Below are 19810 nucleotides of genomic sequence, written 5' to 3' on the forward strand. Positions count from 1 at the left end.
GGACAAAAAGGGTAATCTTCCTTCAAACTTCCGCTTTTTTTCGAATCATCCATTGCTCTCTTGAAGGAAATAAATGAGATAAAGGTCTCTCCGAAACTGATGTACAGCACCGTTTTTAAAAAAGACGCGATACAACGAAGCGCCCGATTGGGCGGTGTATAAAACTTCGAGCTGAGGTTGGATGTTATATACTGCTCTGTATATCATGAACAGAACTTGTGCTATTTGATTTAATCCGTCGCTCCTGTGACGTGGAATGAGCTGTAATTGGGTAAATGGGAATTCGCTTCGCGCTCTTCCTGAGACGGTGAATTATCTTCGTGACAACATGGAGGAAAACGAAGGCGCAAAGTTCAAAAATGTAGGCTTCGTTCGGTTACTTCAACGTGTGTGTGTGTGTGTGTGTGTGTGTGTGTGTGTGTGTGTGTGTGTGTGTGTGTGTGTGTGTGTGTGTGTGTGTGTGTGTGTGTGTGTGTGTGTGTGTGTGTGTGTGTGTGTGTGTGTGTGTGTGTGTGTGTGTGTGTGTGTGTGTGTGTGTGTGTGTGTGTGTGTGTGTGTGTGTGTGTACGAGTGTGTTTGTAATCCTGTGTTTCACTTCTTGTTTTGTAGGCGACAGTAAGCAAGATGATGACTTTACATTTTCAAGATGACAAGATTCGAGGTTCGAGAGAAACTCATTCACTCATTAAAAACAGTTAAAAATTGAAGTGTTTCTCTGTGTTGGCGCGGAGGTTTGAGATGGGCAGGTTGTTTGTGTGGAACCTCGGTGTGTACAGGTTATTTGTGTGGAACCTCGGTGTGTACAGGTTGTTTGTGTGGAACCTCGGTGTGTACAGGTTATTTGTGTGGAACCTCGGTGTGTACAGGTTATTTGTGTGGAACCTCGGTGTGTACAGGTTGTTTGTGTGGAACCTCGGTGTGTACAGGTTGTTTGTGTGGAACCTCGGTGTGTACAGGTTATTTGTGTGGAACCTCGGTGTGTACAGGTTATTTGTGTGGAACCTCGGTGTGTACAGGTTGTTTGTGTGGAACCTCGGTGTGTACAGGTTATTTGTGTGGAACCTCGGTGTGTCCAGGTTGTTTGTGTGGAACCTCGGTGTGTCCAGGTTGTTTGTGTGGAACCTCGGTGTGTACAGGTTGTTTGTGTGGAACCTCGGTGTGTACAGGTTGTTTGTGTGGAACCTCGGTGTGTACAGGTTGTTTGTGTGGAACCTCGGTGTGTACAGGTTGTTTGTGTGGAACCTCGGTGTGTACAGGTTATTTGTGTGGAACCTCGGTGTGTACAGGTTATTTGTGTGGAACCTCGGTGTGTACACGTTGTTTGTGTGGAACCTCGGTGTGTACAGGTTATTTGTGTGGAACCTCTGTGTGTCCAGGTTGTTTGTGTGGAACCTCGGTGTGTCCAGGTTGTTTGTGTGGAACCTCGGTGTGTACAGGTTATTTGTGTGGAACCTCGGTGTGTACAGGTTGTTTGTGTGGAACCTCGGTGTGTACAGCTTGTTTGTGTGGAACCTCGGTGTGTCCAGGTTGTTTGTGTGGAACCTCGGTGTGTACAGGTTGTTTGTGTGGAACCTCGGTGTGTACAGGTTATTTGTGTGGAACCTCGGTGTGTACAGGTTATTTGTGTGGAACCTCGGTGTGTACAGGTTGTTTGTGTGGAACCTCGGTGTGTACAGGTTGTTTGTGTGGAACCTCGGTGTGTACAGGTTATTTGTGTGGAACCTCGGTGTGTACAGGTTGTTTGTGTGGAACCTCGGTGTGTACAGGTTGTTTGTGTGGAACCTCGGTGTGTACAGGTTATTTGTGTGGAACCTCTGTGTGTACAGGTTGTTTGTGTGGAACCTCTGTGTGTCCAGGTTGTTTGTGTGGAACCTCGGTGTGTCCAGGTTGTTTGTGTGGAACCTCGGTGTGTACAGGTTATTTGTGTGGAACCTCGGTGTGTACAGGTTATTTGTGTGGAACCTCGGTGTGTACACGTTGTTTGTGTGGAACCTCGGTGTGTACAGGTTATTTGTGTGGAACCTCGGTGTGTCCAGGTTGTTTGTGTGGAACCTCGGTGTGTACAGCTTGTTTGTGTGGAACCTCGGTGTGTCCAGGTTGTTTGTGTGGAACCTCGGTGTGTACAGGTTGTTTGTGTGGAACCTCGGTGTGTACACGTTGTTTGTGTGGAACCTCGGTGTGTACAGGTTCTTTGTGTGGAACCTCGGTGTGTACAGGTTGTTTGTGTGGAACCTCGGTGTGTACAGGTTATTTGTGTGGAACCTCGGTGTGTACAGGTTGTTTGTGTGGAACCTCTGTGTGTCCAGGTTGTTTGTGTGGAACCTCTGTGTGTACAGGTTGTTTGTGTGGAACCTCGGTGTGTACAGGTTATTTGTGTGGAACCTCGGTGTGTCCAGGTTGTTTGTGTGGAACCACGGTGTGTACAGCTTGTTTGTGTGGAACCTCGGTGTGTCCAGGTTGTTTGTGTGGAACCTCTGTGTGTACAGGTTGTTTGTGTGGAACCTCGGTGTGTCCAGGTTGTTTGTGTGGAACCTCTGTGTGTCCAGGTTGTTTGTGTGGAACCTCTGTGTGTCCAGGTTGTTTGTGTGGAACCTCGGTGTGTACAGGTTGTTTGTGTGGAACCTCGGTGTGTACAGGTTATTTGTGTGGAACCTCGGTGTGTCCAGGTTGTTTGTGTGGAACCTCGGTGTGTACAGCTTGTTTGTGTGGAACCTCGGTGTGTACAGCTTGTTTGTGTGGAACCTCGGTGTGTACAGGTTGTTTGTGTGGAACCTCGGTGTGTACAGGTTGTTTGTGTGGAACCTCGGTGTGTACAGGTTGTTTGTGTGGAACCTCGGTGTGTACAGGTTATTTGTGTGGAACCTCTGTGTGTACAGGTTGTTTGTGTGGAACCTCTGTGTGTCCAGGTTGTTTGTGTGGAACCTCGGTGTGTCCAGGTTGTTTGTGTGGAACCTCGGTGTGTACAGGTTATTTGTGTGGAACCTCGGTGTGTCCAGGTTGTTTGTGTGGAACCTCGGTGTGTACAGCTTGTTTGTGTGGAACCTCGGTGTGTCCAGGTTGTTTGTGTGGAACCTCGGTGTGTACAGGTTGTTTGTGTGGAACCTCGGTGTGTACAGGTTATTTGTGTGGAACCTCGGTGTGTACAGGTTATTTGTGTGGAACCTCGGTGTGTACAGGTTGTTTGTGTGGAACCTCGGTGTGTACAGGTTGTTTGTGTGGAACCTCGGTGTGTACAGGTTATTTGTGTGGAACCTCGGTGTGTACAGGTTGTTTGTGTGGAACCTCGGTGTGTACAGGTTGTTTGTGTGGAACCTCGGTGTGTACAGGTTATTTGTGTGGAACCTCTGTGTGTACAGGTTGTTTGTGTGGAACCTCTGTGTGTCCAGGTTGTTTGTGTGGAACCTCGGTGTGTCCAGGTTGTTTGTGTGGAACCTCGGTGTGTACAGGTTATTTGTGTGGAACCTCGGTGTGTACAGGTTATTTGTGTGGAACCTCGGTGTGTACACGTTGTTTGTGTGGAACCTCGGTGTGTACAGGTTATTTGTGTGGAACCTCGGTGTGTCCAGGTTGTTTGTGTGGAACCTCGGTGTGTACAGCTTGTTTGTGTGGAACCTCGGTGTGTCCAGGTTGTTTGTGTGGAACCTCGGTGTGTACAGGTTGTTTGTGTGGAACCTCGGTGTGTACACGTTGTTTGTGTGGAACCTCGGTGTGTACAGGTTATTTGTGTGGAACCTCGGTGTGTACAGGTTGTTTGTGTGGAACCTCGGTGTGTACAGGTTGTTTGTGTGGAACCTCGGTGTGTACAGGTTGTTTGTGTGGAACCTCGGTGTGTACAGGTTATTTGTGTGGAACCTCGGTGTGTACAGGTTGTTTGTGTGGAACCTCTGTGTGTCCAGGTTGTTTGTGTGGAACCTCTGTGTGTACAGGTTGTTTGTGTGGAACCTCGGTGTGTACAGGTTATTTGTGTGGAACCTCGGTGTGTCCAGGTTGTTTGTGTGGAACCTCGGTGTGTACAGCTTGTTTGTGTGGAACCTCGGTGTGTCCAGGTTGTTTGTGTGGAACCTCTGTGTGTACAGGTTGTTTGTGTGGAACCTCGGTGTGTCCAGGTTGTTTGTGTGGAACCTCTGTGTGTCCAGGTTGTTTGTGTGGAACCTCTGTGTGTCCAGGTTGTTTGTGTGGAACCTCGGTGTGTACAGGTTGTTTGTGTGGAACCTCGGTGTGCACAGGTTATTTGTGTGGAACCTCGGTGTGTCCAGGTTGTTTGTGTGGAACCTCGGTGTGTACAGCTTGTTTGTGTGGAACCTCGGTGTGTACAGCTTGTTTGTGTGGAACCTCGGTGTGTCCAGGTTGTTTGTGTGGAACCTCGGTGTGTCCAGCTTGTTTGTGTGGAACCTCGGTGTGTCCAGGTTGTTTGTGTGGAACCTCGGTGTGTACAGCTTGTTTGTGTGGAACCTCGGTGTGTACAGGTTATTTGTGTGGAACCTCGGTGTGTACAGCTTGTTTGTGTGGAACCTCGGTGTGTACAGGTTGTTTGTGTGGAACCTCGGTGTGTACAGCCTGTTTGTGTGGAACCTCGGTGTGTCCAGGTTGTTTGTGTGGAACCTCTGTGTGTACAAGTTGTTTGTGTGGAACCTCGGTGTGTCCAGGTTGTTTGTGTGGAACCTCTGTGTGTCCAGGTTGTTTGTGTGGAACCTCTGTGTGTACAGGTTGTTTGTGTGGAACCTCGGTGTGTACACGTTGTTTGTGTGGAACCTCGGTGTGTACACGTTGTTTGTGTGGAACCTCGGTGTGTCCAGGTTGTTTGTGTGGAACCTCGGTGTGTCCAGGTTGTTTGTGTGGAACCTCGGTGTGTACAGGTTATTTGTGTGGAACCTCGGTGTGTACAGGTTATTTGTGTGGAACCTCGGTGTGTACACGTTGTTTGTGTGGAACCTCGGTGTGTACAGGTTATTTGTGTGGAACCTCGGTGTGTCCAGGTTGTTTGTGTGGAACCTCGGTGTGTACAGCTTGTTTGTGTGGAACCTCGGTGTGTCCAGGTTGTTTGTGTGGAACCTCGGTGTGTACAGGTTGTTTGTGTGGAACCTCGGTGTGTACAGGTTATTTGTGTGGAACCTCGGTGTGTACAGGTTGTTTGTGTGGAACCTCGGTGTGTACAGGTTGTTTGTGTGGAACCTCGGTGTGTACAGGTTGTTTGTGTGGAACCTCGGTGTGTACAGGTTGTTTGTGTGGAACCTCGGTGTGTACAGGTTATTTGTGTGGAACCTCGGTGTGTACAGGTTGTTTGTGTGGAACCTCGGTGTGTACAGGTTATTTGTGTGGAACCTCGGTGTGTACAGGTTGTTTGTGTGGAACCTCTGTGTGTCCAGGTTGTTTGTGTGGAACCTCGGTGTGTCCAGGTTGTTTGTGTGGAACCTCGGTGTGTGCAGGTTATTTGTGTGGAACCTCGGTGTGTACAGGTTGTTTGTGTGGAACCTCGGTGTGTACAGGTTGTTTGTGTGGAACCTCGGTGTGTACAGGTTGTTTGTGTGGAACCTCGGTGTGTCCAGGTTGTTTGTGTGGAACCTCGGTGTGTACAGGCTGTTTGTGTGGAACCTCGGTGTGTACAGGTTGTTTGTGTGGAACCTCGGTGTGTACAGGTTGTTTGTGTGGAACCTCGGTGTGTACACGTTGTTTGTGTGGAACCTCGGTGTGTACAGGTTATTTGTGTGGAACCTCGGTGTGTACAGGTTGTTTGTGTGGAACCTCGGTGTGTACAGGTTATTTGTGTGGAACCTCGGTGTGTACAGGTTGTTTGTGTGGAACCTCTGTGTGTCCAGGTTGTTTGTGTGGAACCTCGGTGTGTCCAGGTTGTTTGTGTGGAACCTCGGTGTGTCCAGGTTGTTTGTGTGGAACCTCGGTGTGTACAGGTTATTTGTGTGGAACCTCGGTGTGTACAGGTTATTTGTGTGGAACCTCGGTGTGTACAGGTTATTTGTGTGGAACCTCGGTGTGTACAGGTTATTTGTGTGGAACCTCGGTGTGTCCAGGTTGTTTGTGTGGAACCTCGGTGTGTACAGCTTGTTTGTGTGGAACCTCGGTGTGTCCAGGTTGTTTGTGTGGAACCTCGGTGTGTACAGGTTGTTTGTGTGGAACCTCGGTGTGTACAGGTTGTTTGTGTGGAACCTCGGTGTGTACAGGTTATTTGTGTGGAACCTCGGTGTGTACAGGTTGTTTGTGTGGAACCTCGGTGTGTACAGGTTGTTTGTGTGGAACCTCGGTGTGTACAGGTTGTTTGTGTGGAACCTCGGTGTGTACAGGTTGTTTGTGTGGAACCTCGGTGTGTACAGGTTGTTTGTGTGGAACCTCGGTGTGTACAGGTTATTTGTGTGGAACCTCTGTGTGTACAGGTTGTTTGTGTGGAACCTCTGTGTGTCCAGGTTGTTTGTGTGGAACCTCGGTGTGTCCAGGTTGTTTGTGTGGAACCTCGGTGTGTACAGGTTATTTGTGTGGAACCTCGGTGTGTACAGGTTATTTGTGTGGAACCTCGGTGTGTACACGTTGTTTGTGTGGAACCTCGGTGTGTACAGGTTATTTGTGTGGAACCTCGGTGTGTCCAGGTTGTTTGTGGGGAACCTCGGTGTGTACAGCTTGTTTGTGTGGAACCTCGGTGTGTACAGCTTGTTTGTGTGGAACCTCGGTGTGTCCAGGTTGTTTGTGTGGAACCTCGGTGTGTACAGGTTGTTTGTGTGGAACCTCGGTGTGTACAGGTTGTTTGTGTGGAACCTCGGTGTGTACAGGTTATTTGTGTGGAACCTCGGTGTGTACAGGTTGTTTGTGTGGAACCTCGGTGTGTACAGGTTGTTTGTGTGGAACCTCGGTGTGTACAGGTTATTTGTGTGGAACCTCGGTGTGTACAGGTTGTTTGTGTGGAACCTCGGTGTGTACAGGTTGTTTGTGTGGAACCTCGGTGTGTACAGCTTGTTTGTGTGGAACCTCGGTGTGTCCAGGTTGTTTGTGTGGAACCTCGGTGTGTACAGGTTGTTTGTGTGGAACCTCGGTGTGTACAGGTTATTTGTGTGGAACCTCGGTGTGTACAGGTTATTTGTGTGGAACCTCGGTGTGTACAGGTTGTTTGTGTGGAACCTCTGTGTGTCCAGGTTGTTTGTGTGGAACCTCGGTGTGTACAGGTTATTTGTTTGGAACCTCGGTGTGTCCAGGTTGTTTGTGTGGAACCTCGGTGTGTACAGGTTGTTTGTGTGGAACCTCGGTGTGTACACGTTGTTTGTGTGGAACCTCGGTGTGTACAGGTTATTTGTGTGGAACCTCGGTGTGTACAGGTTGTTTGTGTGGAACCTCGGTGTGTACAGGTTGTTTGTGTGGAACCTCGGTGTGTACAGGTTGTTTGTGTGGAACCTCTGTGTGTCCAGGTTGTTTGTGTGGAACCTCGGTGTGTACAGGTTGTTTGTGTGGAACCTCGGTGTGTACAGGTTGTTTGTGTGGAACCTCGGTGTGTACAGGTTATTTGTGTGGAACCTCGGTGTGTACAGGTTGTTTGTGTGGAACCTCGGTGTGTACAGGTTGTTTGTGTGGAACCTCGGTGTGTACAGGTTATTTGTGTGGAACCTCGGTGTGTACAGGTTGTTTGTGTGGAACCTCGGTGTGTACAGGTTGTTTGTGTGGAACCTCGGTGTGTACAGGTTATTTGTGTGGAACCTCGGTGTGTCCAGGTTGTTTGTGTGGAACCTCGGTGTGTACAGCTTGTTTGTGTGGAACCTCGGTGTGTCCAGGTTGTTTGTGTGGAACCTCGGTGTGTACAGGTTGTTTGTGTGGAACCTCGGTGTGTACAGGTTATTTGTGTGGAACCTCGGTGTGTACAGGTTATTTGTGTGGAACCTCGGTGTGTACAGGTTGTTTGTGTGGAACCTCGGTGTGTACAGGTTGTTTGTGTGGAACCTCGGTGTGTACAGGTTATTTGTGTGGAACCTCGGTGTGTACAGGTTGTTTGTGTGGAACCTCGGTGTGTACAGGTTGTTTGTGTGGAACCTCGGTGTGTACAGGTTGTTTGTGTGGAACCTCGGTGTGTACAGGTTATTTGTGTGGAACCTCTGTGTGTACAGGTTGTTTGTGTGGAACCTCTGTGTGTCCAGGTTGTTTGTGTGGAACCTCGGTGTGTCCAGGTTGTTTGTGTGGAACCTCGGTGTGTACAGGTTATTTGTGTGGAACCTCGGTGTGTACAGGTTATTTGTGTGGAACCTCGGTGTGTACACGTTGTTTGTGTGGAACCTCGGTGTGTACAGGTTATTTGTGTGGAACCTCGGTGTGTCCAGGTTGTTTGTGTGGAACCTCGGTGTGTACAGCTTGTTTGTGTGGAACCTCGGTGTGTCCAGGTTGTTTGTGTGGAACCTCGGTGTGTACAGGTTGTTTGTGTGGAACCTCGGTGTGTACACGTTGTTTGTGTGGAACCTCGGTGTGTACAGGTTATTTGTGTGGAACCTCGGTGTGTACAGGTTGTTTGTGTGGAACCTCGGTGTGTACAGGTTATTTGTGTGGAACCTCGGTGTGTACAGGTTGTTTGTGTGGAACCTCTGTGTGTCCAGGTTGTTTGTGTGGAACCTCTGTGTGTACAGGTTGTTTGTGTGGAACCTCGGTGTGTACAGGTTATTTGTGTGGAACCTCGGTGTGTCCAGGTTGTTTGTGTGGAACCTCGGTGTGTACAGCTTGTTTGTGTGGAACCTCGGTGTGTCCAGGTTGTTTGTGTGGAACCTCGGTGTGTACAGGTTATTTGTGTGGAACCTCGGTGTGTACAGGTTATTTGTGTGGAACCTCGGTGTGTACACGTTGTTTGTGTGGAACCTCGGTGTGTACAGGTTATTTGTGTGGAACCTCGGTGTGTCCAGGTTGTTTGTGTGGAACCTCGGTGTGTACAGCTTGTTTGTGTGGAACCTCGGTGTGTACAGCTTGTTTGTGTGGAACCTCGGTGTGTACAGCTTGTTTGTGTGGAACCTCGGTGTGTACAGCTTGTTTGTGTGGAACCTCGGTGTGTCCAGGTTGTTTGTGTGGAACCTCGGTGTGTACAGCTTGTTTGTGTGGAACCTCGGTGTGTACAGCTTGTTTGTGTGGAGCCTTGGTGTGTACAGCTTGTTTGTGTGGAACCTCGGTGTGTACAGCTTGTTTGTGTGGAGCCTTGGTGTGTACAGCTTGTTTGTGTGGAACCTCGGTGTGTACACGTTGTTTGTGTGGAACCTCGGTGTGTACAGGTTGTTTGTGTGGAACCTCGGTGTGTACAGCTTGTTTGTGTGGAACCTCGGTGTGTCCAGGTTGTTTGTGTGGAACCTCGGTGTGTACAGCTTGTTTGTGTGGAACCTCGGTGTGTACAGCTTGTTTGTGTACAGCTTGTTTGTGTGGAGCCTTGGTGTGTACAGCTTGTTTGTGTGGAACCTCGGTGTGTACACGTTGTTTGTGTGGAACCTCGGTGTGTACACGTTGTTTGTGTGGAACCTCGGTGTGTACAGCTTGTTTGTGTGGACCCTCGGTGTGTGCAGCTTGTTTGTGTGGAGCCTTGGTGTGTACAGCTTGTTTGTGTGGAACCTCGGTGTGTACACGTTTGTGTGGAACCTCGGTGTGTACACGTTGTTTGTGTGGAACCTCGGTGTGTACAGCTTGTTTGTGTGGACCCTCGGTGTGTACAGCTTGTTTGTGTGGAGCCTCGGTGTGTACAGCTTGTTTGTGTGGAGCCTTGGTGTGTACAGCTTGTTTGTGTGGAACCTCTGTGTGTACAGCTTGTTTGTGTGGAACCTCTGTGTGTACAGCTTGTTTGTGTGGAACCTCGGTGTGTACAGCTTGTTTGTGTGGAACCTCGGTGTGTACAGCTTGTTTGTGTGGAACCTCGGTTTGTACAGCTTGTTTGTGTGGAACCTCGGTGTGTACAGCTTGTTTGTGTGGAACCTCAGTTTGTACAGCTTGTTTGTGTGGAACCTCGGTGTGTACAGCTTGTTTGTGGCACGGAGCCTCGGCGGCGCGTGCGCGCTTGATGGTGTGGCGCCTTGGCGGCGCGTGCGCCGCTTGATCGCACGGAGCCTCGGCGGTGTGTGCCATTGTGCTGATGCCGTGAGGTGACAGCAATCGTGCTGCTATTCCACTTTTGATGAGACTGAGTACTCAAAAATTACAAATTCCCTATGCCTCTGACCAACAGGCTCAACAGTTATTTGGGGTGTATTGGGTGACCTTTAGATTGATTGCTTTGTTATGTTAACAAAAACAGTGGTACATTGTTAGAAAATGATCTATTTGATGAACATTCTCCAATACAATCTCAGATCATTTTCCATCCAAAACCATGATATTTTCTACCCCCATTAACCCACCAACCCTCACGCCCACTTCCAAATTTTCATGGATTTGTTTTTTTTTTTTTTCTTTCTAAAAGTTTGCTTCTGTGTTGATCTTCCATCTTGTCCATCTTCCCTACCCCTCTTTCCACTCCAATACCATTGTTTGTGCAATTATCCCTCAATTTTGTTCTTCAACCCTCCTGTTGGTGCCATTCCTCCCTCCTCTTCCATTGTTCCTTTTGTACTGTTGCGTCCTGCCCCGTTGAATGTTCTCACTCTTCCAAGATCCTCGGCCTTGTATCCAAAAAAACACAAGATATTCTTAAATGAAGCATCATAATTTGCAGAAATTGGCTCGATTTCACAACAAACGTTATCAGTTTTTGAATCTCTATTGGAGGAAGAGAGACCTATAATTTGAGGATATATACAACGAAGCGTCCAATATCTTATGAAAATTCCTGTGTTCAAGTAAGCAACCATGCAATTTCAAATGACTAAATGTGTTTATGAGGTCATTTATTTTATTGGTAATGCAAGTTTAACATTCCTTCTGTAATTGATTAGCATTGATTGCAGGTGTGTTTATTGTCATCGCTGCAACAGGTGTTTGTAATATTTATTGAAATGAAAATAGAAACCGTCAGTTTGCGATGTGCCCTGAACAGTTGCGACTGCTTTGCAAAAATGGCCTTTGAGCCGCATTACTCCTCCAAGAGATTGATCACCTGCTTTTATCATTCCTGATGTTGTTCTTTTGCTTTGTTCCCATTTCCCTCCCAATTTCATCCTTGCAGTCGGTGCTGATGTGCTCAGCCTAATGGCTGAACTCCTGCAATTATTTGTGATGGGTAATGAGCTTCTTTCATGAAAACATTGTTTTGGTGTGAAATAATTATTTGCACTTTTATGTTCTTCGTTTAATGAGGAAACCATTAAAAACATTTCAAAGGTCAATTAATACGGTGCTGAATTTGAACGATAAGCTTGCTGTTAAACAATTTAGAATTAATTTGTGCTTACCTGTTGTATGACATTTGCTAAATGCAAAAATGGTACTTGGTACTGGAAAACTTCAATACAGACATAAACAGAGGCATTTGAAAGACATTTCCATAAACTAGAATTGAAGCTTTTTATTATGCACTCTTCAGGTGAAATGCGCATGAAGTGAATGAGACAAAAAGAAGAGCCTATGTAGGCCACCTATCAACACCAGCAATTCCGATTGGATGTTCTCTGCAGACATCACCATCTCCCAATCCTTTAGGTTGGAGGAGCCTATTCAGTGTTCAGGGCTCCATTTGAAAGTTGGAAATTCTGTGGTGGGACCACTAGGGCCACGGCAGAATCCTCTTCATCAACATCTCTGGCTGAGAGCCGAGTTTGTGGTCCTTTTCTTCATTGCACTATTATGCAAAGTGAATGGACAAACTTTTTGCAGACATAACATAGGGTCCATGGAGTAGATAAACGTCACTCCCAGTATTCGGAGATGTGTTATACTTCATCCTCCACTCAATATCTTGAATGTATCCACACACTTCTGTTTCCGCACGATTTTCATTCTCAATCAAATGCCGTCCAAAAGTGGATGCATACGATGTTGAGATCGATGCCAGGACTTTCCTACAAGCAAGTACCGGCTGTATTCTCATTCCTCTAGTGTTCCTCCTGATGGACAAAGGGACGTGCTGCTTGATTCTGTCAGTCAAGGTCTGGGGAGTTCTGCCTAAATCATCACAGCAGCACTTGAACTCGTAAATAGCACGAGCTATACCACCACGTACCAAACGCGGCCAATTGTTTTTGAACACTTTTATTCATCTATTTCGTTGTAACCACAATTAACAATCTCGTTCTTCTTGGATACGACACTTAATAATGAGTCCAACAATCAAACTCTTGAGAGAACCTTCAACGGTTCCTCAGATTTCTCTCAGACAGTTCAGCCTTGTTTATACTTTGGGTGGTGTAGCGTTATAATTGAACAACCTTAACTTATAATATAACCTTAACATAAAACATACACATATTTGTATCAGATGGAATGAAAGGTATGTTCGGTATGAGAACAGTATCTGAGTTCAATTCATCTATTACGTGTGTGTGTGTGTGTGTGTGTGTGTGTGTGTGTGTGTGTGTGTGTGTGTGTGTGTGTGTGTGTGTGTGTGTGTGTGTGTGTGTGTGTGTGTGTGTGTGTGTGTGTGTGTGTGTGTGTATGTATATATATATATATATATATATATATATATATATATATATATATATATATATATATATATTGTTACGAATCTGGAAACCATGCGCACTCAACATTCAGGTTCCAAAGTTAGTTATGCTGGTAAGTACCTGTGTAGTCAGGACCCTGTCCTTTTGTTTAGCGGGAGGATTAAATGTGTGCGTTGTGATGTCTTTAGTGAGGTTTTACATCCAACGAGCCATCCCAAACCTCCCCATCATGCTCCATCACCACACGCTGGCTGCTCGTACCTTGACTTGCCGAGAGGGGGCCTCGTGGTTCCGGTCCTCGGGCCCCACAAACGATAGCTTTTGTACGGTGGGTCTTTCAGGGCAGACCCTCTTGCTCTGTGCGAGCGAGGCCACATGGAGAATATGGGGTCTCCGAACAGGGACCACGGCTCCGCTCTGGTAAGGGTGCGGCCATAGGCCAATGAGGGACAGACAGCGAGGTGATTCTCACCAAGGCCCCTCCCCGTGTGGGAGGAGATGTATATCCCCGAGCAGACTCGATTGTGTGGTCGCTGGCGTTGGTGCTGAGAGATCTGGAGTACTTGAGTGGTTAGAAGTTGGTTGGGCTGGAGAGTGAGTGAACCAGCCTGTTCGTGGAGCCTTGGTGGGTCCCGTCCACGACCCTGATCTCCGCCCCAGAGCTCCGATGGCTCCACGCGGATACGCCATGAGTCACAAGTCCCACACGTGTGGCTGGAACCTTCGATGACCCACAGGTGCCCAGCCGAACTCTGACCCCCAGCTCATCTCTCTCATCGGCTGGAGGTTCCAATAAAAACTCTGGGGTTTCTTTTCTTTTTGTGTGTGTGACTGCATGTGGGCCAGTCTATAAGTAGAATTGAGTAATTGCTTTGAATCATTGTAAATTCCTGCTCTGCATATTCGCTTCAAGTCTTACCTCCTTGTCTTTTATTGTAAATAAATTATTAGAAATGTTCCCAGCTCGTTTCCGTCCTTTCTTTATTTGGTTCAGCATGGTCCGGGTCTGAGTTTAGACGGGGTTTCATCCCCGATAATCCATTAATCCTAGCCGGCATGGCTTTGGCAGTTTCCGCTCGGCTGCAACCAAACCGGAGTTGGTAGTCGGTATTTGGAACTCTGCCGCAGTTGGTAGAGTGACCCAGTTAGAGAAAGACATGCCGAGGGCGAGAATCCCCGGTAGCCAAGACTGCGTGGTTATTTAGGTATATTGGGATCTAGACAATTAACCCGACGCCACGCGGTCGAGATATTGGCATTTCACGGTCGATTAATTGACCCGCCGGCTTCGGAGTTATCCGGAGTGACGGGCTATAATTCCGGGGAGACTGGTGGGAGACGGCGTAAACTTCCCCACCTCGCGGTCGTTCTCGCCACCAACCCCTGGCCCACAACAAATTGGGGTCAGGAGTACGATTCGAACCCCACGCCTCCACAAAGAAATTTACAGGACACGAAATGCAACAAATTGGTGTTCAGGAGTGGGGTATGAAGCCCTCCGCCTCTATTAAAAAAAAATAAAATACGGGACTTGGACCAGAGGTGTGCTTGACAACCTCCCCTTCCCTCCAAATTAAGAGCAGTAAAATTTTATTTAATTCTCAGTCCGGACCATGGCGGACCAAGACGGACTGGTACAGGTGGGTTCTGAGATGAGGTTAAAGGAATCCGTGGCTCAGGATAACACCGTTCAGGGAGATCTTTCCCTGCAACTGACAGTGCAGCAGTTTATGGAGATAATGGAGAGGTTAACACGAATACATGAGAGTATGCAAAACTTGGGAAGCTGCATGGATGCGAATATGTAGGCACTGAAGGGCGAAATGGAAAACGTGGTCCAGAAATTTAAGACTGAATGGAGCCTTCACTGGTCCTGAAGCATCAATCTTCACCACATCAAGGAACCATGATTCATGGCCAAAACTCTTTTTATCCCTGCTGTGCCGTGTTGCGTCCAACAGATCCATCCGCCGCACTAAAGCATCCAGCTTAACCACAGAAAAGAACCATGACTCATAGACCAAGCTGTCTCCTTATCCATGCTCTTCCTCCTCCTCCTCCTACCCCCCCCCCCTTTCCATCCCCGAAGTGATGAAAATGTCGATCCACATGACCTCCTGTTTGGCCTCCGGTATATGCCCGGTCTCAGTATATTCCCTCTTGGCCCCATCCTTCCCTGGTTTCACCCCTTCTAGATGGGGCAGAATTGGCAAAACCTAACAAGGCCAGGGGGCCAGACTGTCTCCTCTACGCATATCAATCAGCTCAACTCCAGACGCCATGTGTGCAGACCCCTGCTCCATCAAAGCTGCCGTCCTCTGCTCAGTTCTCACTCACATCTAAGCTGTTATATTCGGCACAGTCCTCCACACCACAAACCTCAGTCTCTCTCATCGTCAATGGGTGGAACTTTGCAAGAGGGAGTTGGCTAGAGCTCAGGCATTCTCCTCCTTCTGGGTTATTGAATTCTAGAATCCTTCTGAGCTAGAGTTATTCTGAGTTATTGAATCCTTCTGAGCTAGAGCTCAGGCATTCTGTGCCTCCTGGCAGCACAGGGTCAACAAGTCCCAAAAAGCTGCAGGGCCAGGCCACGTCACAAACGCATGACAGACGGCGAGATACTGGGTGCCTCATACGCATCTCATCCCATCGAAGCTGCAATTTTCATCTCGGTCTTCACTGCCTTTGAAACTGATGTCTTCGATGCGGCCCTTATTCCTCTCGATCCCAGTTGAGAGGAGGTCACAAATGGTGCCTGCCCTTCGCCACCTTTGTGTTGTGTGTCACTATAGGGGGGCAATGTAATCACCCTCAGGGTAAAATGTGCTAGTATCTTTGAAAATTGACAAATGGAAAGTCAACAGAGGGTGGGTGATATCCTCTGAAGATTGGTCTCTCAGTTGGCATCCCATTAGCACAATATAAATGCCAAAGCAAGTTTGTTCATGACATATCTTCCAAGAAAATTCACACTTTTTAACTGTATGAATATAAACTGCTTCTGATGTCATAATGAAAAAGCAAATTCAACGTTTAACAATGTAGGCTTCTCTTTATTTCCACTTTGTTACCCTGCTAACTGTTTTACTTCATGTAATTTGTGGATATTCTCCTTTTCCTCTAGGGGGAGGTCTTACAATAGGAAAGTAATCTTTCCATTCTACATGCCTAAGCTTTGGCTGAAATAGTTTTCATTGCTTCATTGCTCATGCTATTGATTCCCACACTGTAAGGCATTGTCCACACTTTGCAGCATGCGTCTCAAGAAATATGCCCTTGCTTTCATTCATTAAGTCAACTAAAGCAAACTGAGGGAGTGTTGCAGCTATTTATGTCGACAGAAGAAACGAGGTTCGTTTTTTTTACTCTCCTTTAAAGCTACTACCCAAAAGACAGGTTTTAAGAGACCCAGTTATCTGGCAGTGATGTAGATTTATGGGAAATGGTAATTAACCAAAGATTACATCCACCAACTAGACTGCACGCTCCCCATTCAGCATGTAAAAATCAGATGGCCACATTAGAAAGCTTGTCTGCCATCACTATTCCGGGCAACTGAGCTCTGAGAACCTGGATGTGCCTATGTGTTTTCACATGAAAACTCTGTGGAAAGGCTCTCTAATCCACAAGTTCTACATTGTTGACTGTCTTCCTGCCTTTTCCAGTATTACATGTATTTACATTCTCTACCAAAGGTCCAATACAGTACACAGTAGTGGGAATGAAGGAAAATGTTGACGGAGAGTTTGTAAATTATTAATTAAATGATGGGTTTCATCGAATTCAATAACCCAGTGATTCCCTGTGAAATGCTCAATGTAAAATCACATGTGGCATTATGTCATGTAGCACTCAATGGATGCCCTTAACTATTGCCTAATTAGCTTGCTGTCCTTCGATTCATCAGCAAGATCATGGAATCCATCATTGCAGTTGAAAAAATCATTCCTTTTCTCCAACAACTTCATCTCGGATCATCAATTCAGATTCAGACCAAGTCACTCTACCTTGGGTGTGCTGCTTCTACTCTCCCAACAATGATGGAGGCCCTCAATATCAGACATGAGATCAGGGCCATCCCCCTGGACATATGTTGAGCTTTTTATACAGTCTGGCATCCGGCCTTGCTCTCCAAACTGTCTGCCTGTGGAATCCAAGGCAAACTCCACTCTTTGATTTCTGAATCCCTCCCCTCTCGTCGTCTCGTAGTCAATATGTGGCTCTCAATGGAACCCTTTCATCTCCTCTCATTGCCAAGACTGGAGTACCCTGATGCAGTGTTCTATGCCCCATATTATTCGTAATCTTCATCAATGATCTCACTGACTCTCTGGAAAATCCTCTCTCTCTCTCTCTCTCTCTCTCTCTCTCTCTCTCTCTCTCTCTCTCTCTCTCTCTCTCTCTCTCTCTCTCTCTCTCTCTCTCTCTCTCTCTCTCTCTCTCTCTCTCTCTCTCTCTCTCTCTCTCTCTCTCTCTCTCTCTCTCTCTCTCTCTCTCTCTCTCTCTCTCTCTCTCTCTCTCTCTCTCTCTCTCTCTCTCTCTCTCTCTCTCTCTCTCTCTCTCTCTCTCTCTCTCTCTCTCTCTCTCTCTCTCTCTCTCTCTCTCTCTCTCTCTCTCTCTCTCTCGGTCTCTCTCCCCCCCTCTCTCTCTCTCTCCGTCTCTCTCCCTCCCTCTCTCTCTCTCTCTCTCGACAAAATTACAAACTGGTGAAACACAATTTTCCTTATGGATCCATATTGTCCACCCTTTGCATTCTCCCTTGCCCCACATCGTTATCAGCATCCCTTGTTTGTCTGTCGCAGTCTACTTTCTCCCTCTGCCCTGCTGTTGGTGTTTCCCCTTTCTCCTGCTGCTCCCTTTGTTATGTTGTGTCCTTTTTTATTTTATTTTATTTTTTTTTCTGTGTAATCGCTCCCTCACGAGCCGCGACCTTGTTAAAAATTAAAATAATTGGAAAACAAAAAACAATGCCCTGACATTTGCAGAATTTTTTCAGGAACGTTTCCCCCGTGAATAGATGTGGCCGACAGTAATATTCTTACCCGATCTCACTTCACTGTTTCGTAAAAATTACCTCGCTGTTTGGCATAAATTTAAAAGGTAAAAGTCTTTCATTTTCGTTTATTACCTCTGCCCACCGACGGTAGCAGAGGTGATGTTTTCACCCATCTGTCTGTGTGTTTGTTTGTGTGCTGTATATCTCAAAAAGTTGTGGACCAATTGAGATGAAACCTGGTGGGAAGGTTGGGTGTGTGACCAGGACGAATTGAGTCAATTTTGGTGAAGATCCGAATCCGAATCCGGGCGGAGGTATGCACCCTACCGAGTACCCTTCTAGTTTTACATGTTTATTTCAATGTTTGAAACATGTTTTATATTTATTTTGCGTGTTTATTTCAATTGTGATGTGTTTATTTTTAGCTGCCGCCCACCTTCCTCGATATTTTCTCGAAGCCCAGGAACCTAACCCCCCTTATCCCATCGTCCCTTGGTTTTAACAAGTGCGACATTTTTCTGGACCGTAACCCCCACAATATTTAAGGGTTTACTCTACATTACTTTTGTTTTGCCTTTTGAGATCGTACATCAATATCAATTTTGATAATCGATTTACGCTAACACGGCAGTCCTCTTGCTTATGGCTTGCCAATTTAATGACATTGTTTTGTGTTTGGGAATGCTGAATAGGTGGACCACCTTATGGTTGTCATCTCCCACCCATCACTGTGGGAACATTGGTTTAAAAATTAAATTAAATGATAAACTTTTTGGACCAAAGGATGCTTTTGAAGTAGAATGCTCATGGTGACTTATTTCCCTTCATTCAGAAATAACTAGTGTAATAAATAAATGTAGATTAGTAGTACACTATAACTAGCAAGGTGGGATTTTGATTTAAAGAAAAAAGAAAACCTCATCTACGAGGTCTGATCAAAAGGTTCCGGGCCAACATTTATTTTCTGGAAATGATCCACGTTGCAGCAGTCCATCAACCTCACACAGTGAGTAATCTGTCCCTCATGTTCCTCATACGATTTGTGATGACAGATGAATGACGATTCATGAAGTGGCTGAAGATGTTTGCATCTCTTCCGGCACATGCCAAACGACTGACTCAAGATTTGAAAATGGGATGGATCTCGGCAAAGTTCGTCCCACTGGTTCTCACTCCAGAACAAAAGGAACATTGCTTCGGTCTCTCAGAAACTCATTGATCATGCAGGGATTGATGAAATTTTCCTGGCTAGCATCAATACAGGTGACGGGACTTGGGTTTATGACTACAACCCTGAGAATAAGTGTCAGTCATCTCGGTGGAAGAAAGAAAGACAGTTGTGTGACCTCGACCAAAGAAAGACTGGTGCGCTCAAATGTGGAGACTATATTGGTTATTTTTATTGACAGTGAAGACGTTGTGGACCATTTGTTTGTTCCATAAGGTATGGCGGCGAATCTATGGTTCTATTTGGCCATTGCGAAACACCTAAGAGATGCAGTTCGACGGAAGAGGCCTGAAAAATGGGAGTCAGGTTTGTGGATGTTGCATCACAACAATGCACTGGCTCATTCAACACCATCCACATGATAATTTTTGTCCGAGCACATTCCCCTGGTTCCCCACCCACCGTATTCACCAAATTTGGCACTAATTGACTTGTTTTCTGTTCCACCAACTGAAATGCACACTGAAAGGAAAGATTTCAGGATGTGTCAACCATCATCCAAAATGCAACCTGGAAACTGAAAGCCATCACAAAAGAAGAGGACCAGAGATGGCTTCAAAAATGGCAGGACTGCTAGAATCATCATGTTCATTGAGGAGAAGACTACTTTGAAGGAGCTAGACATTTGACGAACTATGTTTTCCTTTAGTTTTGGAGGAATAAATTTAGTCCTGAAACTTTTTTGATCAGACCTTATATGTATGTTTCACCAACTCCATACATCTTTTTATGCATGTATATTTTAAGTTTCTAAGGCTCGTGGAAAAGCTGTGACAAATGGAAGTCATACACTCCTATGCAAACAGTGGCACCAGACAACACAGGACTTCACTTAAGACCAACATGGTTGTTAGCATTAGGGGGTGTAACTTCTACAAAACACACTGGCTGCTGGTGGCACTATCTAGTGGTGACCCTTTTTTTCCTTGCCGTCATTCAGGCATTTTTAGGGACAATTCCCCTCTCCCTGCCATTCCTGACCCAGACCCCCACAAGATGCCAGCCCAGCACTATTTTGTCTTTGGTATGATTCAGGTATGA

The 19810-nt window shown here is 46.6% G+C and overlaps 1 protein-coding gene across 6 annotated transcripts in view; it reads left to right on the forward strand.

The window, feature by feature from the left end:
• Window positions 1-60: 60 nt before the first annotated feature.
• Window positions 61-19810, forward strand: part of CENPX (centromere protein X) — a 75802-nt gene continuing 56052 nt past the window's right edge. Inside the window, exons 1-3 of one of the 6 annotated variants that reach the window (XM_085884772.1) lie at window positions 80-361; window positions 610-661; window positions 11111-11164. Coding sequence is in view for 3 of the 6 variants with exons in the window: in XM_085884775.1 (XP_085740901.1) it covers window positions 257-361; window positions 610-661; window positions 11111-11164 (211 nt within the window). In the remaining 3 variants the exon portion in view is untranslated. Of the gene's footprint in view, window positions 362-609; window positions 662-724; window positions 747-9968; window positions 10092-11110; window positions 11165-19810 lie in introns of those variants that run through there. The other 5 variants (XM_085884775.1, XM_085884776.1, XM_085884777.1 and 2 more) reach the window with 5 other exon arrangements.

The sequence above is a fragment of the Eptatretus burgeri genome, chromosome 6 (assembly GCF_056783735.1).
Source record: "Eptatretus burgeri isolate ZD-2024b chromosome 6, Ebu_testis_v1, whole genome shotgun sequence".
Classification (NCBI taxonomy): Eukaryota; Metazoa; Chordata; class Myxini; order Myxiniformes; family Myxinidae; genus Eptatretus; species Eptatretus burgeri.